A 26,917-nucleotide genomic window follows, 5' to 3' on the forward strand; every position below is an offset into this window, starting at 1 on the left:
AAGTGTCTTTCCTAAAAAAATTAAGCTTCCCAATTCACACCAAACTCAAGGCCTTACTCCTTTACCTTCTATTTCAAAATAAAACTTAGGCTTCTTCGATCTGGTCAATGAAAACTTCAGAGTGGTGTTTTAACATCAAAATGATGTTTCTTGGTAGAATTTCTTTGGAGGCCTCCAGTTTTGCATCAGCACTGCCCAGGAGAACATTCCTCATTGACGGAAATGTTGCGTGAAAGTTTGTGGCCTTTTGTGACAGCATTGGTATCGTACTTATGGGGCTGGGGATATAGCTCAGCGGCACACCGCCTGCCAGGCAAGTGCAAGGTCGTGAGTTCAATTCCTGGTACAAAAAAAGAAAAAAAAACAACTAGGTATCATACTTAGGCTGAGCACTTGGAATGTGCCTTGGATGACTGAAGTCTGGATTTGCTGCTTTACTTCCTTTTATTTCAGTTTATATAACGTGACCAGTGGCTACCATACGGAAGAACGCAGCTCTAGGATAAGATGTCAATGCCAGGTCTTTGTCAGATGATGAGTTCCTAACCGGAAGAGAGCTTTAGTTCCAAGCACTTTTGATTGGCCTCTGCTGCTCCTTAGGTTGTCAGATGTAAAGCACCTAGAAAGCAGAGTTCCCTGCCGATCCCCATCTCTAATCAAAGGTAATGAGAACCTTTCCTAGTGCCTAGGCCAGTAACGGTGAACCTTTAAGAGTTTTCAGTGCTAACAAGCAGCCCATTTGGGCATGCGTGCCATAGGTTCGCTACCACTGGCCTAGGTGTTGCCGCGCACGGTTTTCCTGGTGTAAGCATCTTATGTGTTTTGTTCCTGTCCTAGACATCCTGCTACTCATGGCAGCTCTGCAAGCACGCCATGTCCCCGAGAGGCACTCACCCATGATCCCTGTGGGGCACAGGAAAGAAAAACAACTCATCCCTTACACAGAAATCTGCTTCCTGTCTTGGAATATCAAGAATAATATTAAAGCCCCCAAGAATCCCTCCCACAGCGCCGCGCAAGGAACAGCTGTCCATACCCACTCTGCCCACAGTGACGTGTACACTCGGAGAGCTGTGTGCACATGGGAAAGTGTGCAGTGTCAGCCTGTGAGGATGAAGGGCAATGGAGAGCCCCAGAGAGACCGTTAGAAGAGTCAGTGTGTCCCGTTAACCCACCCACAAGGGCCACCATTTGTTCACCCTCTTCACGTCCAGGGTTATAAGAGGCAACCCTGGTCTAGCTCACCCTCAGCCTTGAGGAAAATGCTAAACAAGAAACACTATTTTCTGCTTTCTTTGCTCCCTCCCTCACGGCCCTCCCTCCATTCTTGCTTTCCTTCTTTCCCTCCTTTATTCCCTTTTCTATTACAAGCAATTCTTAGTGCACATTTGTGTGCCTAGAACTTAGCACCTTTATGTACTTTTGTAGGATAATTTTTATCAGTGAACCAAGGAGTGTACCCATTTTTTTATTTTAGAATAACTATTAGCAGGTGTTGGTGGTATACACCAGTAATCCCAGCACTTGGGAGGCTGAGGCAGGAAAATTGCTGTGAATTTGAGGCCAGCCCGGCCTACATAGTTCAAGGCCAGCCTGCATTACAAAAACAAAAAGAGTAACTATGAATTATTCCTCCTCAAAAGTCATACAAGACTAGCAACTGCTACTCGGTCACCTCATTCCCTCACCAATACTGCTTATGTCCAGCTCTTTATTTTTGCTCAAATGGTATCTTATTTTCATTTTAATTCTTGAATCATGAATGAGGTTGAACCTCTTTCTGTGTTTATAGCCTATTTGTGTGTTTTGTTTTCTTCTGAATAGGCTATTCACATGCTCTGTCAATTTTCCTATTGTTCATCATCTTACTGATCTATAAGAGCTTAGAATATTCAAAGTTAGCCCTTTGTCATGTGCTGCAAAGATTTGGCTTAATTTAGATATTTAAGACACATGCTTCATACAGAAGGAGGATTTTTTAATATTACTATTTATCAAACATTTCCAACTTCTGGACCATCATTTTTTAGCTCAAGGTAAATTTATTCTGTGTGAGTTTTAGTTCTCACCCCAAATCTATTAACGGCATCTTCACCTTCTCTAAATGATGTCTTTCCCTCTTGCTCATTCTGTGCTAAGTCTCACCCTGCTCATACCTCAGACTAGTTAGACATGAGCTCCTCAGAATCAATGGCACTTTTCACAGGCCTCTAATCATCACTTTAAGACATGGCAACAGCTTTAGGAAAGGTCACAAGGCAAGAGGAAGCCAGTGCGAGGCCAGGTTAGCAGGAGACCTCTACCTGCTGTGCAGAGCCTTGTGCACTGCCTTGGTGAGGAACAATTTGTATGTCAGTAATAGTGCCAGAGAGGGGGAGGAGGAGGAAGAGATGGACAGGTAACAGTTCTTTAGCATGACTGCCTCTTTTTATTATACTGTATCTTATTTGATATTTCAAAATGAAAATGGGGAAACTCTAATCTCTGGAGATGAGGAGCTCTTTCTTCGGGAGGTTGGGTAACTTGCCTGATATCACAGAGCTAATGAAGGTTACAGCCAGGAAGTCTTTAGATAGAACCGACCAGAGCCGACCTCTTACCCACCACAGAGCCCTACCCCTGCCAGCTCTTCAGTGTTTCCACCTTGCAGTACCCACCCTCTGCTTCACCACTCAGGCGCCAGCATCCACAGTCCCCTACGTAGGAAAGGAGACTTTTGAGCTCCTTGCAGACTACCTGTGTCTCACACTCACATCCCAAGCCCTGGTGTGGCACACAGCATCCAGGGGGGCACTCAGTAAACAGACCAGAAGTACACAGCAGAAGGAAGTGAGCCCCAGAGGGGTTAAGGGATCTGTGGAGTGTTCCACAGCCGAGTGGGAGAGCCGGGACTGAAGCACAGATTTTGGATTCCCAACTCTCTTCCCTTCCCCGCACGCAAGGCTGAAGTGTAACTTCCAAGCATCATCCTTGAGGTGCCCTGTTCGCACAGGAAAAAATGGTCCTGTAGCTCCTGGAGTTCCTCCTTTCAGGTAACAAAAGTTTGGGGAAACCGGGCGTGGTGCTGCACACCTGTAATCCCAGCACGTGGGAGGCTGAGGCAGGAGGATCGTTGTGAGTTCCAGGCCAGCCTGGGCTACAAAGTGAGCTCAAGCCCAGCCTGAACTGCATAGTGAGACCCTGTCTCAAAAACACAGACACACACACACATACAGAAGTATGTGGTTAACTGTATTTTCTAGTTCTAACTCAGTGGGATCAAATTTAAGAAGGGAGATTTATCAGGCCCCCACAAAAAAGAAAAAAGAAAAAAGAGAAAGCAAGAAGGGTATTTGTGAAGAACACTTTTACAAAACAGGTAATATAAGCAAAGTAGTAGTGTCTGACACACCATAGAAACATATAATTGTCAGCTAGATCCTGACACCTTCACTTAGCATAAGTTACTAAACTCTCTCTGCCTCCATTTCCTCATCCGCAAAATGAGAGCAATAATACCAACCTCACATAGATGTTGTGAAAACGAAGTGGGTGAATATATGGAAACTGCCACTATGTGATCATGTGCCACATATGTTTTGGTCGATGATAGACTACACGACTATGGTACCATGAGGTTGCATAACCATCAGTACCATAGTATGTAGCTGTGTGAGGACATCCTCTGAGGTTTGCACACAATAACTCACCTAAGCACACTTCTCAGAATGTTTGCCTGCCCTTGAGTGTATTATAACACTTACTTCTTCCTGACATAATCTTTTCATTTCTCTTCAACACTTTCTATGATTCTTCTGTGTTTTGTTGCTGGTATATGTCATTTGCATGTCTGTATTTAATATTCCTTTTCAAGGCCAGGAATGATGGCACATGCCTGTCATCCCAGCACTTGGGAGGCTGAGGCAGGAGGATCTTTATGAATTCGAGACCAGCCTGGGCTACAAAGTGAGCTCAAGGCCAGCCTGAACTGCATAGTGAGACCCTGTCTCAAAAAGACAAATAGTAATAATAATTAATAATAATAATAATAATATTCCTCTTCTTGAACAACCTGCTTTACTGCTCCTTATTTGGGCTCCTCTCTGAGGACAGAGCTGTTGTGACAAAAGTTCGCAGGGAGATTTTGGCTTCTGGTTCTGAGCTTTCTGGAATATGCGGATGTGTGGCTTTATAAGGCAGCACCTCAGTGTTTTCCAAAGTGGCTGCACCATTTGCACGCTCATCTGAGTGCCCTCTCAACATCTGATAGACTTAGTTTTCCTCCAGTCTCAGGAATGCACATTACCTTACTGCCTCCCTTTGCACTCCTTGGTTACTAATGAAGACGGGAAGACTTTCATGTTGCTTAGCTATTCATGTTTTCTCTTTCATGAGATCTCTTCATATCTTCTGTACTCTTTTCAAGTTTATCTCTTTCATCTTGGTATCTTTGCTGTTCTTGCCTTAAGAATAACAGGTATTAGTCAATGTCAGAATAACAGAAAGAAGATATTTACTTCTCCTTCTGAGAACAAATCATCGTATCACAGAGCTTGCAGCCCTACAACGGTATTTTCTTAAGTCTCAAATTTGCAATACGTGGAGAGAGGAATGGAAAAGAATTTGTGTCAGTTTGGTCTGCTTTGCAGATTTGGGCCTGTATTTGCACTTGTTTATCTGGTTATGTGACTTTGTTAGAAGTACCAGCAAGAAGCTCAGTTGGAAGAACTGTGAACACACTGAGCCCTTCCGTCATTATTCCACGCACTTTACGTATGTGATCTCCATCTTTATACTAAGCCGTATGGTCGTGACTGAAGCACTGCTATTACTGATGTGCAGACCTGACAGAGGGAAGCCGAGGTGGGTGCTAGAAACAGTGCTGGGAGCTGACAGGTCTCTGTGGAGGAAGTGAAGATGGGAGGGTGACAGTCTCAGGGCCTTTACTCACTGCTGAGACAAAACACCTGAAACCCAAAGTTAGAGAGGGAAAGGTTTATTTAGCTCACAGTTTGCAGAGATCCCAGTTCATAATCGGCCAGCTCCAGGGCAGGATGGCACGGCAGGCAGGCTTCACAGAGGAGAAATAGCTTATGGTGGGCAGAAGGTAGCAAAGCAACAAGGGGCAACCCTTATATCTTATCCAGACTACTTACGGCAGGGTGCACTCACACCCTTAAATCCTAGTCTCCTTGACCCTAGCATTGCACTGGGAATCAATCCCAGTGTCACACACTCCAGATCCAACCACCTCTGAAAAAGCCCCACCTATGACCGCATGAGGCTCTGGGGGGACATCTAGACACAGCCATCACAGGGACTGAAAGAGCTGAGAGAAAGATTAAGATCAGAAATTACCAGGAAGCAGAAAACTGTGAAACGTTCTAGGACCGGTGTCCGCAGAGATGTGAAGAGTCGCTGAAGTTCAGCTTCTCGTGGAGTCTGGGTGAAGACTGCATTAGGATTTCGCCAGGGGAGTGGGTTATGTCAGAGAGGAATAGAGGCAAAAAGCAGCCGAGCCCAGGGTTTGAGATGCCACGAGCCATGGATTTAAAGTCGTCTGAGTTCATGGCAGGGATTTGGCAGCTGTCCTGAGCCAGGTGCGGATGGAAAATGATCTAGAAGCTGGGAGACAGTTGTGCCTCAGGCTGTCAGATGAGACAAAGCTGGGAGACTGTAGGTATGGAGTCTCGCAGAACCAGCAGATAAGAAACAGAGAATGCCAGCCTTGCTTCCAAATCTCTCAGCATGTTGATGGGCGAAAGGACCAAGCCGATTTGCTTACTGAGCCTCAAGGGACACGATGCCCTTTGGTGCCCTTGGGGGAAGGCAGGCTTGAGTTTCGGGAGACCAAGCTGGCCCTGGGAGGACGAGCAGGGTGGAGACCCCTTACAGGGAAATGGTGGTTTCTGCGGAGGAAAGTGTTCCAGGGAAGTCAGTGATAGCAAAAAGGTCTGGAGAAAAGCCCCGGAGGAGTTGGGATAAAGAGACTTGTTTACATCGAGAGCGGCAGGTAGGAGCCCGGGTGAGCTCGGCGGAGAACACGGCTCTCAGAGTGTGAGGAATCCTGCGCAGGTGTGAATGTCAGGAGAAGAGTGCGGTCTTGTCTTCACGATGCTGTTTGCCGTTGTTTCCAGGGAAAGGAGAAGTGCCCCTGCTACAATTGAAAGGACTTCAAGAAGATCCCCCTGTCGGCCACAAGGAACTTTTCCTGAGCAGGCTGATCCAACTTTCTGTGTCCCATTTTTCTCTGTTTTAAAAATAGGGTAAAAGCTGGGCATGGTGAACCACTCCTGTAATCCCAGCACTCTAGGAGGCTGAGGCAGGAGGATAGCTGTGAGTTCAAGGCCAGTCTGGACTACATAGTGAGTTCAAGGCCACCCTGAACTACACAGCACAACCCTATCTCAAAAAACAAAAACAACAAAAAAAAAACAATATCCTGTTGTCCAAGTGTTTATGAGAATTAAATAAATTTACATATATACACATATGCCTTAAAATTATAAAATGATAAACGTGAGTTAGAGTTACTATGGTGCTGGTTATGAATGCTTTATTAAGAATACAATATCCAAGTACAATGTTGTTCTTGATTTATAAAAAAGGAATTCCTGTCAATGCTTTGTTTGAAGACCAGGCTTTTAAAAACATGTTATGAAAGAAAGCAGAAGTATCTGCATTATATTCAGGAGACAGGCAAACAAAATAATTTATCAGGGGAAGAAACGGGATTATGAGAAGGGTTGTTTTCTTTGGTCATCCTCTACATTACAAATGGTTTACATGGCCTCCATTTAAGAATGACAGACCAAGACTTCGTAACATCCTTTCGTAAAGGACCAAAAGACACCAGTCAAGCAGACACAAGTTAGAATTGCAGGGCACCTGCTAGTGTTTGTCCAAGAGCACTCAGTTTAGTAACCAGAAACTGGAAATGTCTCTTTCCCGCACACAGCCGCTCCTCAGTCCCCTCCTTTGCCCAGAAATTTTACACCCTTTCCAGCAAACAGAAGCCAATGGATGCCTGCAGTGTGGATGCCAAGCAACAGCGGGGCCTTAAGTATTTCCTTTTCCTTAATCCAGACAGAAACATGTTCATGCCTGCTTCTCTTTTACCTTCCCAAAAATCGAATATTCTTGAGGCAAGGGCGAATAGCAGAAGTTATTGCTATTTACGAAAGGGAAAGTTCTCATATTTATTTCACTTAATTTTTATTTAGGATGCAGAAAAAGGGATGCTTACTGCCATGGCGATCTTTTAATCAGATTAAGAGAAACCCTACATCCTCACTAAAACAGAAGCACAAAACCACATCAGAAATGTGGCCGTAGCAGCTCAACGGTCCACATCTGCCAGAAATAGCAAAAGACTTGTTTGAGAATGCTCTGTATCTTCTAGCATGATGATTGCACAACTGGAAAATGTATGGAATGAGATTATTTATGACTCAGACAATTAGAAAAGGAAACCAAGTTTCTATAGAATCCTGAAGTTTTTTAAAAAATATCTGGGGGCTGGGGATTTAGCTCAGTGGCACAGCACCTGCCTGGCAAGTGCAAGGTAGTGAATTTGATTCCCGGTACTGGAAAACAAAACAAATCTGTTTTGATGTTTTCCTTGTGACAAAAGTAATATATTTTCTTTGATGAAAATATAAAATATAAGATAGAGAAGAAAAAGGAAAACATCAAGCCATATTTCCTCCATTTAGAGATCACAGTGCTAATATACTCTTTTAGAAATTTTCTTACCAATTCTTACATTTATTTAACAAATATGTAATTGCACTAAACACACTGCCCTGTAGCCTACTTAACATGTGTGTGGAGAGGCTGGAACTTTAGCTCAGTGGCACAGCACCTGCTTGGCAAGCACAAGGTCATGAGTTCGATTCCTGGTACCGGAAAAAAACAAAAACAAAAACCAAAAAAACCCAAACGTGTGTGGATCATTGCACAGCTCAGTGGTGAGGAGCACAGGCCCCCTTTCCACGGTGGGGACTCAGGTTCCAGCCCTGTCCTGGCTGAAGGAGAATGGCACTGCGCAAGTTAAGAGGATTACCTTGCGGATGGGAATGGAGGCTTCGAGCCAGGAGCTACAGGATGCAGAGCTGCAAAGATTTCCTTGCCATTAACCAAAATCAGGAGCATGTGATCAAAAGAAAAGTTGGGAGGTCATCACTTTAATCTATTGGACATTTGCATTGGAAATACCAAGTGTGCTGGACTTAGACTTGGAGAAATGTATGACTTGAATTCTAAGTGCAGAAATAGAGGGCATTCCTAAATTGGGAGCTTGAAGACTGGATACAATCAAGGAAGGAAATGTAGGGAAGACCAGGGACTAAGCCCTGGGTGCTCCAACACAGTTTGCAGGGGAAAATATAAAGAAATGGGAGAAAGAGCTTAGGAGGAAGAAAGAAAACCAAGGAAATGCAGTGACCTTAAAATAACTGAGGGAGAGGGAATACGAAAACATGCCAACTGCCACTGCTAGGTAAGAGAATTGAGGCTGGAGATTAGGACGTGGCCAGCCATGTCCAACGGGCAAGTGGAGACGACACCTCCATCATGAAGACCCAGGACATACACGGAACAGTTTCCAAACCCTACACCAGGGACCAATCAGAAATGCTATCTTCTATTCTTCTCCGTCAATCAGGTTTCTGACAGGACAGCCTAGATCTGACGTCAGAATGGGGCTGCAAAGATGGCGGCCATCGGCCTTATGGCCACTGCGCACTCTCTTTTGCTTTAGTGCGTTTTCTTTCTGTAGGTGCACTTCCTTTCCTACATTAACTTGTCTGCCCTCACTCTGCACAGCATTATTTCTTTTCCTACCTTTGTTTTTTCCTACCTTTAATAAGCGTAAAATCCCACTACCTTTTGCACTTATCTTGTCCAATTCTTTGTTCAGAACAAAAACCCAGAAAAAGTCTCTCAAAGGAGTCCCCAACACCCCAGAACCCAGCTGAGAACTAACCATTGTATCTGGTAATGTGATCATTTATAGTCTCCAAGAGCAGACTGGGTGGAGTGAAAGTCTAGAACAGTCGGTCAAGGAGGGAAATGGAGGGAGGGAATTGGAGAGTGGTGCAGGGATGCTTCTTGCAAGTTTTTCTGCCAAGGCAACAAATACTTGGAATAGGTGCTAGTAGGGAAAGTAGTTATGGTTTGTGTCTGCATGTCCCCCCAAATCCTCATGCAGTCCTAAGTGGGTTTCTAGATTTTTGATTGATCCATACATAGTCCACTGCTGGGATTATGGGTGAGTGCTACACCTGCCCTGGGGCGGGTAGTTTGCAAACAGTGTAAACAAGGGAAAGAGGCTGCTTGCCACTGTTCCCCCCTTTTGCTCTTGTTGCTTTTGCTGTCTTCCCCCACCAAGAACAGTTGCTCTCTGCCATGTGCCACGCTGCCTTGGAGCCAGCTGAGTATGGACTGAAACTTCCACAAACTGTGAGCTAAGGTAAACCTCTCCTTCCTTAATTTTGGGCATTGGGTATTTTGTCTCAGCAAAGAGAGAAAAGTAACCAAGACAGCAGGCTAAAACATTTTAAAAAATATTTTTAAAGTGGGAGAAATGATAGCATGTGTGCAGGCAGAGAGTAATGATCTAGTCAGGAGAATAAAACTGGTGACAGAGAGCATGACGAAGGAATGTGCAGTGTACTTGTGCGTGGGGCAAAGGGAGACAAGATGTAGCATGTTGTGGAGGAGCTGCTTCGAGGTGAGCACTGTTTATGTTTGGTAACCGTCGGGGAGGCCAAGTGGACGAGTCATCATTCTGGAGGCAACTGTTCTCCCTGGTTGCCTCAGCTTTCTCAGTGCCCCTTCTCCGTGTTCCTGTCTGCGGCTCAGAGAGCATCAGAGCCCGGGCCACCATCATTTACCGGGCCCTGACCCTCATAAAACTATTTCCCGTAGCCCATCTTCCCCGTCCTCATTCCGGAAATTCTTCAACAAAGGCACCAGGAATGCAGAGGCCACAATTTCAATTTCAGTTGTGTCCTTGAGTATTAACTTCTGTGCACCCTGATGGTATTGGACGCTGTTATACAAAGGAATGGGGCAGTTTGACAAGAGAAAAATGTCACTTTATTGTTATTTAATTTTGACTTCCAATCTGTCTGAGCGTATTTCCCATATATTTTTTGACTACATTTTTTCCTTTAATGAGTTACTTTCATATCACCTGCTTTGTTGGTTCTAAACTGGGGCTTTGAATTCATTCTAATGGTTGTGTAAAACACTTCCTATATTCACAGTAACCCTATTTCCTGTGCATGCTGCAAACATATTTACCCAAATGGTCATTTGTCTGTCAGTGCCACTTTGGGAATTTATACTTTTTTGTTTGTGTTTTGAGACAAGGACTTGCTATATATAGCCCAGCCTGGCCTTGAACTCTTGGCAATCCTCCTTCCTCAGCCTCTGAATGCTGGGATTGCAGGCATGTGCCAGCACGCTCTGTGTAATTTATAGTTTTTAACAATGCTATTTTACCTCAATCAATGATTTATTTTGTGGAATCCATCTGAAGAACTTAGCCCTAACTTTCCCCCCTACAAGACAAAGTGAATATTCACCTACATTAAACAAAATTCGTACCGGTTCTTTGGCATCCTTTTCTACATCTGAATTCTTAATTCCATTAGTGATGTTTGGGGGCACTGTTTAACTGGGGTCTGGTTTTTCCTTGAAGCAGTGACCAGTTATTGCAACTCGCTTTCTGAGCTAATCCTTGTTCCATGCTATGGCTGCCGCCCAGCAGGCAGCTTCCTCTTGAAGGCCGTATCCAGGGAAGCTCCCAGCAAGGATTTGCTTGTCTACGGAGTTCAATCCCTGAAGCAGCAGCTATGCCATGAGAACATTTCTACTCCCAAATGTGTGAAAACCATCCACTCGCCCACCCACACACCCACCCATTCAACCAGTGCTTCACTGCGTGGTGTGCCAGATGCCAGGCTCGATGGGATGGTGAAGAAGGCCATTTCTCACGCACAGGGGTTTGCGTCTGCCGTGGGCCTGGGCGCAGGGAGCATCCTGAAACACCTGTTGCAGGTATAGGCTGCAAAGAATGCATACAAAAATGGAACAACTTAGTAGTGTGTGAGTAAATGAACGAGGGTATCAGACCATGAGTTACAAACTGAAGCAAGTATGTAAGAATTTAAAATGGGATAGAGTTGAAAATTGGTGGAGGAAAGACGGTGGGACAGTTTAGTCTCCTAAGGTTGCAAGGAACAGAATTTGAGCAACACGGACTTACTGTGAGTCTTGTAGCAACAGTCACTGTGTGCAGCCTCTCCGGTATCTCTGCCTTTCTGGTTTTTCCTTTTCTTCTCAGCACTGGCGATTAACCCAGGGCCTTTACCATGAGCTACATTCGTAGTCCACTTTGCATTTTTTGAAGAGATGATGGATTGGATGTGTCTGACGAGGTGCTCCTCTCAGACCTGCCCAATCCCAAACGTGCTCACAACCTAGGTGGAGAACACTGCATGTCGCCACCACTCGGGACAAAAACTCAGAAGCAGAGAGAATGCAGCGTCTTTCACCTAAGATGGCGGCAGGATTTAGAGCGGAGAGAGGAGCCGCTCTCATGAGCTCAGCTTCAGATGTGTTAGACACCCGTTAGACCTGTGGCGGGTGGCTGAGTAGACAGCTGGATGTTCCAAGTCTGGTTCAGGGAAGACCAGCCTGGAGATCCAAATTTGGGAATCACCACAAAATATATGATGTTTAAAGCCAGGGTCTGTGTGAGATGACCAAAGAAGAGAGTGCAGCTAAAGAGAGAGAACCTGGACCAAAGCCGTTTACTGCAGAGAGAGGTTTGGAAGAAGCTGGAAAAAGAAGGAATAGCCCAGGAAGGGAGGGGAGCCAAGGAAGGGTGGTGCCTCAGAACTGGAGAAGAAACAGTTCTCCGGGGATAATGACAGCTGCTGCTGAAAAGATGAGGGCTGAGATTGACTGTTGGGCTTAGTGACACGGAAGTGACTGGTGAATTTGACAGGAGGCTCTGGGATGGAGGGGTGCCAAGGGAAAGCCTGACAGGAAGCCCTGGGAGGCCAAGAGTCAGGGTGAAAAGAGTGCAGGTAATTGCTGTGAGGAATTTCTTGGCAAAGAGAAGCACAGTAATACATCCATCCATCCGTGATGGGCAAGGTGACGTTCAAGGCAGGCTCTCCTTAAGTGTTTGTTACGCATTATGGAACGTTAAGACGCAAATCCATAGCCTGCACTATTTTCAAACAATGTGATGTCCTGATACAACATGGCCATTCGTTACGCAGCATTAGTATCTCCGTTTAATAGATGAGTACAAAGCCCGAGCACATGAGGATGAGTAACTTTTGTGCCTCAACACAAGAAGGTACGTAACTTGGGCCCCGTTACCATGGATATGGAATTATAAATTATGAAAGAGCGCTCCATTTGCAAGTAGATTTAATGTATTGCCCAACCTGAATGGCGGTTCCCATGGGAACCTTGCCACGTCATCCATTAGCACAGCCCTCCCTTTGCACATGGACGCGTCTGCCCCACACCATCTATGCACACATTCCCTGCACAATTTGCAAATACGTTCTGTGGTTCTCCGCACTTCCACGGAGGGTATCTACATGAAGTTCAAAGCTGGGAAACATAGGAGAGCTCCTGAAAGGGCCAGGTGAGAGGAGCAATCTCAGCAAGTAGGAACGGTCAGAACAGAGGCACCTCGGGCAGGTGTTTGTTGAATTCAGCCAACTCTCCACAACTTGGCCAACAACTTGAAGACTTGAGGTCTGCCTGTACTTTTCTATACGTGAATACAATGGAAAATATGAATTCGCTCACTCTTACTTGGTTTCCTTACACCCAGAAACCTGAACACCCACGCAGTGCTTTGAATCATGGTCCTGTTTATTAGGGAACTGTTAGACGTCCACCTATAAGCAAAGCATTGCGCTAGGTACCGTACTTTAGAAGGGTCAAAGACACGTGCGCTTACTGTCAAAGAACCTAATTGCTAGTAGCAAAAATCCGTACAGACATAGCTGTCGGGAAGACATGGTAAGTTCTACAAAAGTAGTATTGAACTACTACTATATCACCTCATGAGAGGAAGTGCGACTTTCGGTGTGGTTAATATTTTATGAAGGAGGTGACACTTGAGGAGTGAATTTGGCTTGCAGAAATGGAACAAAACTATTGCAGAGGAAACAGCATGAGTAAAAACACGGTGAGGCGAAAGTGTAGTGCTGCTAAGGAAACAGTGAGTATCACACTACAAATTCTTATTATGCATTTTCTAAATTAACAAAGACCAGTGGTATAATTACTGTAACCTGCTACTCCAAAAGGTTTTCTTTTCAGTCTTAAAAAAGGCGTGGTGGCACATGCCTGTAATGAAGCAGGAGGACCACCACCTGGGCTACATAGTGAGTTCAAGGCCAGGCTGACCTACATAGCAAGACCCTGGCTAGAAAAAACCCAAAAGATAAAAAGAATAAAAAAAATTGTACCTATGTTCAAAAAGGTGGATGGTGGTTTGGTGTTGACGCCAGTTCCAGGGATTGTACCCAGGGCTTCACACGCTAGGCAAGTGCTCTCTCCACTGAGTCACATTCCCAGACTTTAAATCTTACAACACCATCTAAGTTGCCCGGGTTGGCCTTGAATTTTATTTTCTTGCCTCGGTCTCCGCAGTAGCCACATGCCACATGCCTGACTGATGGGTTTTGAAGTTAGATGAATTTTATCTGGACCTGTCACTGTTAGTTGCATGGTACTGGGCGAATCTGGCTTCCTTCCTCACCTCGAGAGGGGACTATAAAGCCAACCTTGCTGTTCTGCGGATTCGGAAACGCATGGCACAGGGCAGATGCTCAGCAAAAGCCAAGCATCATAAAAAGCGGGGGTCAAGACATAACCCGTCTCGAATGCCAAGCTAAAAACCTGGTTCTTCTTTGGGCACAATAGTGACGGTGGGTTTTGTTTGACTGACAGAAACCGGCAGGCAGTAAGGTAGGTTACTGCAACTGTCCAGGTGAGGCACAACGCAATAATGGCTGTGAACTTCTGGAATTTCAGACTATCAACTGCAGGACTCTGCATTCGCTTTGTTTTTTCTTTTAAAATATACGTTTTTTGGAGACAGGGTCTCGCTATGTAACCCAGACTGGCTGTGAACTCACTCTGCAGCCCAGGCTGGCCTAAACTCGGAGATGCTCCTGTCTCAGCCTCCGGAGTCCACAAGTGTGGCCCGCCAGGCCTGGCTCACATTTAGTTGCGTCTGAGGAATGTGAGCTGAGGATCTAGATGGTTGTGAACAACAAAAAGCGAATAAACAGATACGAAGTTGAATTCTGAGCTTAAGTCCTAGAATTACTATGTAGGAAAAACACACTGGGCAGGAAACACCGCCTTTGCTGAGTGAGACCAGAAATTCTGCTGCCTCTCTCACAGCCTGCGAATTTTGACAACTTACTCGTTTTTAACCCTTCCACTGCGGACTTTATTGCGCAGAAGCCCCGGCCCGCAGGGACGCAGAGGAAGGTGCGCGGGCGCCGCCCTTCCCGTAGCCCCGGACGCCCGCCCCGCCTTTCCCGCGGGCCGCGGCTCCCGCAGCTCCTTTGCGTCTTCAGCGGAAGCGCAGGGCGCACGTGCACGGCCACGCCGCGGGCTTCGGCCGGGCGCGGATCCCAACAGCCTCGCAGAACGCCAGCGCGCGCTCGCTGACGCCATCACGCCGCGCGGCGCACCCTGCGCCTCGGCGGACGTCATTGCCCGCGAGACGCAAGGGGCGGGACGACCGCGGGCCGCGACCTCGCTCTCCCCCTAGCGGCCTCCATCTGGGAGACCCCCCCATGCACCCCCCACTTCCGGCGGCCCGGCCCGGGGCGCGTCACTTCCGGTGCGTCTCTGCGCCGCGCGAGGGCGGCACCTCCGGGCGACCGGGAGGCGGTGCGCGCGGTCCCCAGGGGCGTCTGGGCTTCGGGCCATGGCCGAGTCCGCCCCCGCCGGGGAGCCCGGGGACGGCGACCCCACGTGCGTGTTCTGCCGCATCGCGCGGGGGCAGGAGGCCGGCACCGAGCTGCTGCACTGCGAGGTGGGCGCGGCCGGGCGCGCGCGGGGGCCCCGGGGCGAGTCCTTGGCGTGAGACCGCCCTTTGTGGCCTCCGCTTCCGTTACGGGCTTTTTTCTGCCTCCGTCCCGAGCGCTTATTAACTTACGTACGTCCGTGGAGACGGGGCCTCGCTGTGCCGTGCAGGCCGCCTTGTGCTCGCCGCGACGCTCCTGCCTCAGCTTCCCGATTGCTCGGGTACAGGAGTGCGCCGCCACGCCCGGCCTTTCAAGAGGTTTTAAGCTCTGTGCATCCAAATGCAGGGCCAGCGCGATGGGAAAGCTGGTGGAAACACAGCAGCGGCGGTCGGGAAAGCCGTGGGGCGGTGAAGGGTGCGGTCCGAAGGCGCTGTGGCCTCGGGCCTGGAGCGTGCAGCCGCGTCGGCACGGCGTGCGCCCGGCGGCTCCGCGCGGGTGTCCGCTCCTCCGCGGTCCCGTTCCGCTCGTCTGTGGGGAAAGCCCCGCGGAGACTCGGCTCCCAAGACCTGTCGCGCTCGTGTTCTCGTTCACGGCTACACGCCGAGCTCCCCGGAGCCCTGGCCGGGGAGAGGGTCGGGGAGTCGGGGAGAGCATCACGGACGGCGCCGGGCAGACTTCTAAGCTGAGGGTGGGACGCACGCGGAGGGGCGGCCGGGCGCGGAGCCCTGGCTGTGGGCGGGGGTGTCGCCCTGCACGCGCTGGGCGTGGAGCCTCGGCCTTCGCACTGACCGCGTGCCAGCCCTTTGCTGCTTTTTATTTTGAGACAGTCTTTCTGAGTCACCGAGTCGCCCAGGCTGGGCTTGATCTGACGATCGATCGTCCCGCTTCAGCCTGCCCGTGTGCTGGGACTGCAGGCTGCGACGTCGCACCTTTAAAGGAGGGGCTGAGCGGAGACCCGGAGGAGCCCGGGTCTTGTCATCCCTTGTTTTACCGATCGTGGAGTGAGAAGTGCGGGCGGCCCGTCTGGGACCTTAACGAACACTGACTGACACGCTTGGGACGCTGGCGGAGCCCTGAGAGGGTGCAGAGCGGGGGCAGGCAGAGAACGAAGAACGCGGGGGAGCTAAGGCAGAGGCGGACGTCCCGAGGACGGGACTGTCGCCCGTGTCCTCCTCAGCCCTTCAGTGCGGACAGGCGACCTCCGCAGTGCCTGTGCTTGCGGGACCCAGGGGATCGGGGCTGGCTTCACCCCTGAAGCCGCTGACCCGGGTAGCGCCTGAGCGCAGAGGCAGAGGCAGGCTCCGGAGCTTTGCAGGGATTGCGAGCCTAAGTGGCAGGCAGGAGGCGATGGGGCCTAAGAGAAGGCTTTTAAACCCTCATGGAGAGAGAGCTGAAGCGGCCGGGGACCTAGGGCTGTGTCCCCTCCGGCCACGGCCCTTTACATGTGCCCATCGAGGACCAGCCGCTGTGGAAGGCTGGAGCTGGAGGTGCGGTGCGCGGGGTCCCTGCCCACATCAAGCGTGCATTCTGGCTGCAGGAAGTGGACCACACAACGTAATAAGGAAGGTTCCGTGATAAAAAGCGTAAAAAGGAGGGGGACCCGTTTTAAAAGTTTAGTCCGGAGAAGCTGCATAATGAAGGGAGTGTTGCGTGAAGCCGGAAGCAGGTGAAGGAACAGTTCCACGGTCCTCTAGAAGGAAAACGATGGCGGTGGCGCGGAGGTCAGGAGGGATCACGGGGTACAGAGGACCGTTGTCGTGCACAGGTGCGGGTCCCGGCGCTGCGCACATCTGGCGTCAGGTCGGCTTGGTTGTGTGACTGCTCCCCCGGCAGGAGCCCCAGTCGGTCCGGAGACGTGGACGGTTGTGCCGACCCAGAATCGGGGTCTCGCTAGGCGGTAGTGGGAGAACAGAGGCAGTGTTAAGAAATGGGGAGCGGGCAGCTGTGGTGAGAGACCCTGGGGCCTGTGTTAGGGATCTGCGCGGAGAAGGCAGGAGAGATGAGAAGCAGCTTCCAGGAGAAAGAACAGATGCAGAGGTCGTCGCCTCTGAGCTCGACCTGCCAGGCTAGGTCAGAACCAGAAGAGACCTAACTCTGTGCCCCCTTTTATTTTACTGATAGTAACACGAGGCAGACATAACACATATTTAGGGCCCATAAATGATTGCAGCACCCTCGAGACTGTTTCAGCAGTTCAAATCCACTCCTGTAAAGAGGCAAGTAAAGGGAAAACATGTATTTATATGTAACTCCTTAAAACATTTACAGATGTTATCCCTGGATACATAGATGCTAAATGACATTCGTGTCATAACTGAGGAAAATGTTCCTCTGGAAAAAATGTAAAAAGGAGTTCGTTCATCTGGCTAAAAATCTGTGGTTCAACCTTTAATACAAGTACCTTAGTGTAAAGGCGGGATGGGAAAATGTATCATGAAATTAAACATTCTAGGATTGTTGGTAATGAAGTCTTAACTTTACCCATAATTATTTTCCTGCAGTTACTTTATGTGAGGCTTTTTTAGTCTTTGGAATAAATGGCCATCTGATGATGCACGCTAACACTTGTTTTTAACAGCGCTTACTCCTGACACGAGGACCGTTTCCCTTTGAGAGCTTTATGATGTTTAAATCCTGCCAGAACGGTGTTGGGACACTGCTTTTAAGAACTGACCAATGCATGTGACTTTCCCTTTAGAATGAAGACCTGGTTTGCTTCAGAGATATCAAGCCAGCAGCACCTCATCATTATCTTGTGGTACCGAAGAAGCACATCAGAAATTGCAAAGATCTAAAGAGAGATCACGTAGAATTGGGTAAGGCAGCGGCAGTATTCAGATCCACGTTTTAGCATTCCTCTTTGCCTTGTCTTCTTTACTAGTGATTGCTCTGGAGAGACTGTAACACAGCTGTTCCTTACCACGGCTGAAGGCTGGCTGGTTCATTTGGTGTAATGCCCTCTGGGGTCCTCCATGGCAGACTTGCTTGCTTGCTTGTTTTTTAGCCTGAAAACCGTTTTGTGTGGGACAGACACAGATGCAGACATACTCTGTTTGCCTACTGGTAGACATGTAGGATAATTTAATATTGTGGCCCCTGTGGGTGAGGCTGTAATGAGCCTGCTTTCTTCTTAATCCGAATGATTTCTGTTAGTTACTGAACTTGCGATTACAGTGAGACTGCAATGGACCAGATGACTGAACAGCCATGTGACAGCAGCTGTCCACAGTCGGTCTGTCCAAGTGCTGTTTCGGGAAAGGGTCCCTGCGCCGGGGCTCCGCTCAAATTCATTTCAGTTGTGGTCTAGCAGACTTCCGGTCACTTCATGCTGCTGAACGAGTCTTGAAGTGTTTGTCGCCGGAGGGCCTCAAGTTCGAGCCCAGCCCGGGAATGTGGCTCGGGTTGAAGGCCCCGGTTCAATCTCCAGAGCCACCAAAAACCCCCCAGAATATTGCTCATTTGGTGTGATGTTAGTGTCTCCTATAGTATGATTTTTTCCCCTCGTTTTGCAGTTGAGAACATGGTAACTGTTGGCAAAACCATCCTTGAAAAGAATAATTTCACAGACTTCGCAGACGTGAGGTATGTATGTGTCAGACAGAAATCAGCGATGTTACTGAGTTTTGGGATTGTTTCGTCACGCCGGTACATGCGAGCAGTGGGGGCTAAAACCGCTCTCAGCCCTCTTTTCTTTGTCCTGTCTGTGCGTTCCTGTTGACTGACGTGCACAGTGAATTTTCTTAGACAAGCTTTTATGTGATTTAAAAATACATTAGATTTCTAGCATGAAATCACTTTCTGCTGAATTCAACTCTAGTATTTGCCAAACTTTGAACAAAAGCACCTTGTTTTCAATTAACTGTTTTAATTAAGCGAAACAGTGCTTTTGACCTTAAAAGGTTACGGATTTCCCTTGCAAAAGGTGGGTAGTACGAAGGCGTGGGTAGAGAAGATACTTCTCCCTCTCCTGAGCCAGGAAGCCACACGTGTCCACGTCACATGCGTGACTGCAGATGTGCCCTTCGCCTCTCCACAGTGACACCTGTGCTGCCACTTGCAGGCTCCAGCGAGCACGTGGGTGTGCAAACCCTCCATGCGCTGTCCGTGTCATGTGTACGAGCACGAGGGGCCTGACGGCAGCGTTCCTGCCCCGGGCGCAGGGGCACCGATTAGAAGAATGAGGCTAGAATAAGAAGGAAGAAGCCCTGAGCTGGAGTTTCATTTTTCTGTCTCTGATTATGCAAAGTCTCTTACTGTTTTGTTCTTTAGACAAAGTCTGTGTTGCCCAGGCTCGTCTTCAACTCCTACCCTCACCTGATCCTCCTGCCTCAGTCTCCAGAGTAGCTGGGACTACAGGCATGTGCTGCTGGGCCCAGCTCTTAAATTTAAAAAGTTTTTTTAAAAATGAAATGGTCAGTAAACGATTGAGTTTCTTCTGGATTCTAGATTGATTCTACTTCCTGAGATGCATGTTTCGCGGGCAAACCTAGCCCTCCGCTAGCCAGTGAGAGCAGCCTTTCGCCACTTCACTGCATGCTTGTCATCCCCAAGCAAGGGCCGCATGCTGGCCCCGATTCTGTGCCTCCTCCCAGTCCCCAGTGCTTCAGGCTTGGGAACGTGAGTCCTTCCAGGGCGGCCTTGTTCCATTCGGCATAAGGGGGCTCTTAAAACCGCTTGTGGCCAGGTGTAGTGGCGCACGTCTGTAATCCCAGCACTCGGGAGGCTGAGGCAGGAGGATTGTTGTGAGTTTGAGACCAGTGTGGGCTACAAAGTGAGCTCAAGGCCAGCCTGAACTGCATAGGGAGACCCTGTCTCAAAAAGACAAAAAAAAAAAAAAAAAACTGCCTATAAACTGAATTTGAAGATGTGAAATCATATTTTGATAACCTTTTTTCTAGGTAAGGGATTTTCTTGTGCTTTATGATGCAAACAATTATGAATAATATTAAATAAGAAATTGAGCCAAGCATGGTGGTGCACACCTGTAATCCCAGCACTCAGGAGGCTGAGGCAGGAGGACCGTTGCAAGTTCAAGACCAGCCTGGGCTACAAAGTGAGCTCAAGGCAAGCCTGAACTACATAGGCAGACCCTGTCTCAAAAATGTTTAAGAAGATGCTCTGATTGACATCATTAGTGGGATGTTGGGAGGGAAACACCTGCGCAGGGTACTGAAGAAGAAAGCTCGCCCTCTGCTGGCTGTGTCTGGAATAAAGGAGCACTGCTATGGACTTGCGTGTCCAGCCGTTTTTGATTCATTGCAAGGGCATAGCTTAGCAGAATTAAAGCTTAATATAGTAAGGACTTCAGGGATAAGAAGAATGTCAACTTCGAATTTATAAAGGTCACCCTGAGGCGCACTGCTGCTAAGGCCTTCCTTGATAAAGAGTTTTCATTACTATGAATTTCAACATGAAAAGGAACTGGGAAATGCGTGAAAAAAATCGTTGAAGATTCGCAAGTGGCAGCGTGTCTGTCCCGGGCAACCTGTCTTGGTTACCGTCAGTGTTTACACGTTCTTACCTGAGAAGTGGCCCTGCCTGCCGCCGAGAGGTGCTCAGCCAGCCTGTCTGTTGCAGGATGGGCTTCCACATGCCGCCGTTCTGCTCCATCTCCCACCTGCACCTGCACGTCCTGGCGCCCGTCAGCCAGGTTGGCTTCGTGTCCAGGCTGGTTTACAGAGCGAACTCCTATTGGTTCATCACGGTGAGTGTTCTCATGCCAGCAGCGCCAGGCGTAGTTCTGCGGTTGCAGGTTTGGATTTCTTGGCAACATGAGGCAGTTACAGCTTTCCTAGGCCTGATCTCTGGTTTTAGCTGGAATAAAACTCTTAATGTTGGGGTTTTTCAGGCTGCCAGGTCTGTAGGAAGAAAATCTGTGGCTACAACTGCTCGTTGTAAGCAGCTCATGAAGTAGAAAAGCATGACGCTGGGAGCTCAGACTTCAGAGTCGATTCCGAGGGCACATTCTGGCTCCATTGCCTACTCAGGGGCCATCTATACATTATGTACAGTCTTTAAGACTGGGGCTTTTTCTTTTGGGGTGCTGGAGACGGAGCCCAGGACCTGGTGCACGCTAGACAAGCACCCTACCACTGAGCTACACCCCCAGGTCGGGCTCAGATTCTTTACCACCTACGCGCAGGTAACTTCGAGAGTTGGAAGGACGTTGAGGTAATTCCCGTGTGGAACCTTTCGAGCCTGGGATGTGGCTCAGTGCTGGAGCTTACCTCGCCTGTGGGAAGCCCTGTTGATCCTGTGGGAAGCCCTGTTGATCCCGTTGCCCCGAGCCAGATTCTCAGCGCTGGAGTCAGTAAACACTGCTGCAAGTAGCATGCAGTAAAGTTACCAATGCTTTATCACCACAATCATCAGTGTCGTAGAAATTTTGTTTTTGTTTGTAATGTGTGCTGGTCAGTTTGCACTCCCTAGAAAGGGGCTTTGATATTAGCATCGGCTGCCTAACCTGAGCTTGATGCTTTCAGCCTGAAATATCACAAAATTACATGTTGTTGAGGTAAAAGAGGAATAAAATGCTGCTCTTGGTAGGCCTGTGGTGTGATAGTTGCCTTATTTTTTTTTTTCTTTTTTTTTTTGGTACTGGGAATTGAACTCAGGACCTTGTGCTTGCCAGGCAGGCGCTGTGCCACTGAGCTATATCCCTGGTCCTGCCTTAGTTATTGACTCGCTAGGCCCACTTGACCAGTAATTCACCAGGCTCTTATCACATGTACCCATGGTAATAAGGGAGCCAGTAGTTGCTACATCTGTTTTTGTGGTTTTTCTTTTTCTTTTTTTTTTTTTTTTTTGAGGCAAGGTTTCACTGTGCAGTTCAGGGTAGCCTTGAACTTGCTTTGTAGCCCTGGCTGGCCTTGAACTCACAGCGATCCTTCTGTGTCAGCCTCCCTCCCGAGTGCTGGAATTACAGGTGTATACCACCACGTGTGACAAGTTGCTGTATCTGAATAACCATCAGATAGTATTTATTTGACATTGGTTGGGAGTGAATGCTGTTATTCCTGTGGGAGTACAGAAGAAATTAAAAAGCATCAGATTGGCTTAGGGATGTGGCTCAGCGATAGCTTACCTAGCATGTGTGAGGGCATGAGTTTGATTCCCGTAGGCAAAAAAATGAACACTTCTGGAGACTTCCTGTTTCAGACATGTGCCTCTCTTCAACTTGTCCAGATGATTTTATTTAATTAAACAAAACATTTAAGATCCCTGTTGCATGTCTGTATCTGAAATAAGTAAGTTGGACATTCTGAAAGGTAGTAGGTGTGGTCTCTTTAAAAAGTGGGATGAAAAAAGCAATTTTTGCCCTTTTTGTATTTTCAATTTTCTTTAAGATCGTGGTTTTCTAGAAAAAGTTTAATTAAAACAATTTTCGGGGGGCTGTGTGGAGCGCAGTGGTAGAATGTGTCACCTTACCTGAAACGTTAGTTAGAAAAATTATAAGATCTGTCATTGATTTGTCTTGGCAATCTGAACTGTTCTTAAAGCTTTGACAGTAGTATATATTATTTGACTTTAACTAAAAACAAGGTAAAGTTGTTGAAGTTTATTTGAGAATCGTTTATCTAGCTTTCCACATGTTAAAGGGTGATTGAGAAAGGCTCTGTAATTTACTTTTTAAAACATAGTTTTATTTTCTAGAATGGGTGTAGGTTCTTAGCAAAATTGGGTACAAAATGCAGTTTCCGTGTGTACTCCAACTGCACGCATGCACCCCGTCTGCACATGTGTACCCCATCTGCACACGTGTACCCCGTCTGCACTTGTGCACGCTGCCCCGAGGTCCCGGCCTCCGATCAGTGAAGCGGCACTGGCAGGGTCTTAGCACCTGAGGCCGTAGTTCAAGGTCTGCCCTCAGACCTCTGCACTTGCGCTTGGCGCTGTGTCTTCCGGACCTGACTTGCGTCTGCCACTGTGTCAGACAGAGCAATCTCACTGCCCAGGAGCCTCCGCACTCTGTCCGTCATGGCTGCCCTCTGTGCCTTGTTAACTGCCCATCTTCTCAGTGTCTCAGTATGGAATCATGCAGTCTTTAGCCCTTTTTTTTTCTTTTTTTTTGTCCTTTTGAGACAGTCTCTTGCTATGTACTTCAGAGTGGCCTTGCACTCACTTTGTAGCCCAGTCTTGCCTCAAACTCATAGCAATCCTCCTGCCTCAGCCTCCTGAGTGCTGAGATTATAGGTGAGTGCCATCACGCCCAGTTTATAACCTTCTAGGTTGGTTTCTTTCACTGACTAATAACATTTAAGTTTCCTCCATATTTATTTACTTTTAAAACTACTATATTTTTCTTCTTACTGAAAAATTTTAAATCAATATGTAATGTAGCTTACAGTCTACCTATTTATAGATAATGTGGAATACCTTTACTATAGAATAGTTTCATTAAAGTCACTTGATTTTTTTGTAAGATATTTTTATGGTTTCTTGGGGGATAAGAGTTTTACAAACAGAATATGTAGTACTCTGCTTCACTGGCATGGCTTATTATAAGAGGGATGCCAGTAGTTTTATTTGATAGAGGTTCTGCTATCTAAAATAAAGATTTGTTTTTTTTTGATTGCAGGCTGATTACTTGATTGAAAAACTAAGAACATGAAAACATCAGCAGTGGAAGGTTTTCCTAATCTTGGCACAATATAAATTAATGTTTTGGTCCCTTTAAAGTCTAATTTTTGCAATTTTAAGGTTTGTGGGGTTTTATAAGAAGCTGCTGCTGTGTCGCTTTAATCTTCCCTGAATGTCTGTTTCTTGGGATCTGTGATACACTTACAGAACTATTTGTCAGCAACTTGGTTGTTTTAATGCTTCTCTTTAAGATTTAAGCGTAAGAAACTGTAGGTAAAATTTCATTTAATACAAATTCTGTTAATCAAGATGGGCACTATAGTTTTTAAAAGTTCAAATAATTTCATTTCTCAGTAATTTATGAAGAATAAACTGGTATAGCAAGTTTTTTGGAACCTTAATTACTGTGGAAAAAAGTTGTTTCTTGATAGTTTATAGTTTTACACATATATTTTCAAAATCATACCGTACCATACAGTCATCTCTGATCTTGCTAATGGGAAGACATTGTATATGTGTCCCTTTCTACTCGAATTTTGATATTGATTTCCACTTCTTAAAGCCTAGCATCTTCTATTAAATCGATCCTGCAAGTTACATGATGCAGTGGTTCCATTAGCCATGAAGCATATGGGCCAAGACCCTCAGTGAGCGCCTGAAATCCAGAGCCCTATATACACTGTGTGTGTTAATGTTCTTACGTACACATACATGCCTGTGATGGGGTGGAATTTATAAACTGGAGTGAGAGATTAACAGCAGTAATCACCAAGTAGGAGTTGTGATAGTATACGGTAATGCTCTTGCCAGCCTGCCTCTTGCACTACTAAGTAGAACGAAGGTTAGCCGAGGGCTAGGAATGTAGCTCAGTGGCATAAGCACGTGCCTGGCAAGCGCAAGATGTGAGCTTGGTTCCCGGTTCCAAAAAAGAAGGTTAGCTGAAAACATGCCTCTGTGACAGCGAGTCTGATAGCTGAGGTGCTTACCCCGGGGGGTGGTGTTTGCAGCATGCATGACTCATGTTCCAGGTGCGTGAGATTTCATAGTGCTGCTCAGCGTGACATGTTTAAAAGAGTTGGATTATTTATTTCTGGAATTTTTATCATTTTTGGTTGACCTGCCAGGTAACTGAATCCATAGAAAGTACAGCCACACAAAGTGAAACTTTGGGTAATGGAGGACTACTGCGGTGTCGTTTCTAACAGGAACTTACTGCATCAGGCAGTTCTGCTGTCTACAAGTCTGTAAGGAGGTAGAAGAGGAAGAAACAGAAGAGTGGTTCCGTTGTGTTAAAACTGACGGAAACTGCTGCTTTATGGCATGTTTTTTAAAACAAAAGGAAGTTAGAATAAAAAGTACTTAGACCTTGATCATATCTTGAAGAAGACCTGATTTGAAAGTAGAAATAGATAGGCTTAGTGAGGAAATTTATTTTCATGACATAATATTGCTAGCATTGGAACAGCGTCTGGTGAAGCAGGTTTCATTGGGAGTGGTCTTCGGGTGCGGATCTGCAGTCAGAGTAGGAGGGCGGCATAGGTGCTGACGCTGGTCCTGTGCGGTGCCCGTGTGTAGTGCCACGTACACAAGTAGGAGCATGAATATCGTCTTGGAAATGGGCTGAGATTACCAGCTTGCATTCCTCATTTTGTGGTATTAAATATAACGGTAAATAAGGAAATACTTATGTTTACATCACGTGGAATTTAGCTGGTTGATTAATTTATTCAGCAAACATTTATTGAACTTTTGACTTGTAGCAGACACTGCCAACATCAGGCAGTAAGGACATGAGCGAGGACAGTTGGTCGTTAATGCCTGACACGGAACAGGCAGACGCAGAGCAGGTTCCCGGGGTGCAGTGCCGCAGTCTGTTCAGAGAAGGGCTGCGGAGGGAGGGAGCGCTCCTGAGAGTGGCCACCGCCAGGGCGAGTGTTCGGGACGTGGTGTTAGGGAGGCGGAGTGGCAGTGCAGACTGTGAAACCCACATGTAGTGCCTGGAGTTCTGATTTCTGTGTTACTAACTTTACAAGTGATGTGAAGATCCAGATTTCAGCCTATTTACCTGAGCTGAGAGAGGGATTTACAAGGAAGGTGATGGGCTGTCTGAGATTTGCAGGTTTTTAGCCCTGCTTTGTGAAGCAGCTCACTGAGCACTTACACAGACCCACAGTTACAAATGTCTAAAAATCAGTGAAAATGTGGCTAGCCTCCAAGAGGATTTTCAGTGTGTACACTCTTTGAATGCTTTACTGTGTGAACTTGGAATGCTGTAAGTGACAATATCGTGATAATAGCATGAAGTATTTAAGGAATTGGGAAATGCCTTAAAAACCTGTACAAATGTGATTAGCCAATTGGATATAAGTTGAGCAGATCTTTCTTTGTTGGAAAACCCTTGGAACACATTTTTAGTAGAAGTTCTCTTTACTTGCAAAGATGAGTAATCAGATTACAATTAAAATTCACATAGCCTGTTTGGTAGTCTGTTTGGTAACTCCTATCCATAACATTGTTTAAAGCAAAGCTAATTCATAACCTGTCTTAAAAAATGTTTAGTGTTGATATCATTATTTATGTATGTTATGATACTGCTTGTATAATTGTGGAATTTAAAATAAATTATTTTAATTTAGATCTAATTGTGTAATTAAAATAAATTATTTCAAACTGTTTACTTACCTAGAAGAAATCTAAATAAAATGGAAAACTACTGTGTCACATTTTGCCTCTCAGAACTCCTTTAGTAATATTAAAAACACAGGTTCAAATGAAAGATGTTTGATAAATTAGCAGATCGCAGTGCACTGTCAGAAGTGTAGACACCTTCTTCCATACAAAGACTGCAAGGTCAAGAGCAGTCTTTTTTCATATGATGAAACCATGATCAAGAACAGTCTTTGTTATGGTAACAATCGTATTTCTGGATTTTGTTATTAAGGCTGGAGATATAGCTCAGTGGCACAAGTGCCTGCCTGGCAAGTACAAGGTCCTGAGTTCAATTCCCGGTACAAAAAAAAAGAAAATTAATATATTTTGCTGTCAAAACATTAGCTACTGAAGTTGACACAACTTTTACTAATATTTCAACGTGTATGGGGCACCAGTCATTAAAATGAAGCTGATACCTAAATCCATCTGTTTATGGTAGCAATGTACCGCTCTCTAATTCTACTTAAATTAACAATGAAAATGTTTAACTCCACTAATTAGGGAGAATCAGACACTCACTGTATGATTAGTTATTTAAAGTATTACAGGTAGAGATGGACCCACAACTGAGAGTCATGCATTAATTAAACCATGCCCTAAGACAAGTGCTATTTTTG

At 46.6% G+C, this 26,917-nt stretch overlaps 1 protein-coding gene and 1 long non-coding RNA gene across 2 annotated transcripts; one reads left to right on the forward strand and one right to left on the reverse strand.

Annotated features, from left to right (window-relative positions):
* Window positions 1-10,399: 10,399 nt before the first annotated feature.
* Window positions 10,400-14,776, reverse strand: LOC106149051. Its single transcript, XR_001234981.1, has 3 exons — window positions 14,456-14,776; window positions 11,255-11,468; window positions 10,400-11,053 (listed from the first exon to the last, which is right to left on the reverse strand). It is a non-coding gene; the product is annotated as an uncharacterized LOC106149051 (long non-coding RNA).
* An 89-nt stretch (window positions 14,777-14,865) lies between these two features.
* Hint3 (histidine triad nucleotide binding protein 3) lies at window positions 14,866-26,230 on the forward strand. Its single transcript, XM_005389161.1, has 5 exons — window positions 14,866-15,076; window positions 17,707-17,824; window positions 18,521-18,590; window positions 20,586-20,712; window positions 23,587-26,230. Exons 1-5 carry the CDS (start codon window positions 14,969-14,971, stop codon window positions 23,617-23,619), a joined length of 456 nt encoding a protein of 151 aa, XP_005389218.1. The 5' UTR covers window positions 14,866-14,968; the 3' UTR covers window positions 23,620-26,230.
* Window positions 26,231-26,917: the final 687 nt, after the last annotated feature.

This window comes from Chinchilla lanigera, unplaced genomic scaffold (genome assembly GCF_000276665.1).
Source record: "Chinchilla lanigera isolate Chin_1 unplaced genomic scaffold, ChiLan1.0 scaffold00035, whole genome shotgun sequence".
Classification (NCBI taxonomy): domain Eukaryota; kingdom Metazoa; phylum Chordata; class Mammalia; order Rodentia; family Chinchillidae; genus Chinchilla; species Chinchilla lanigera.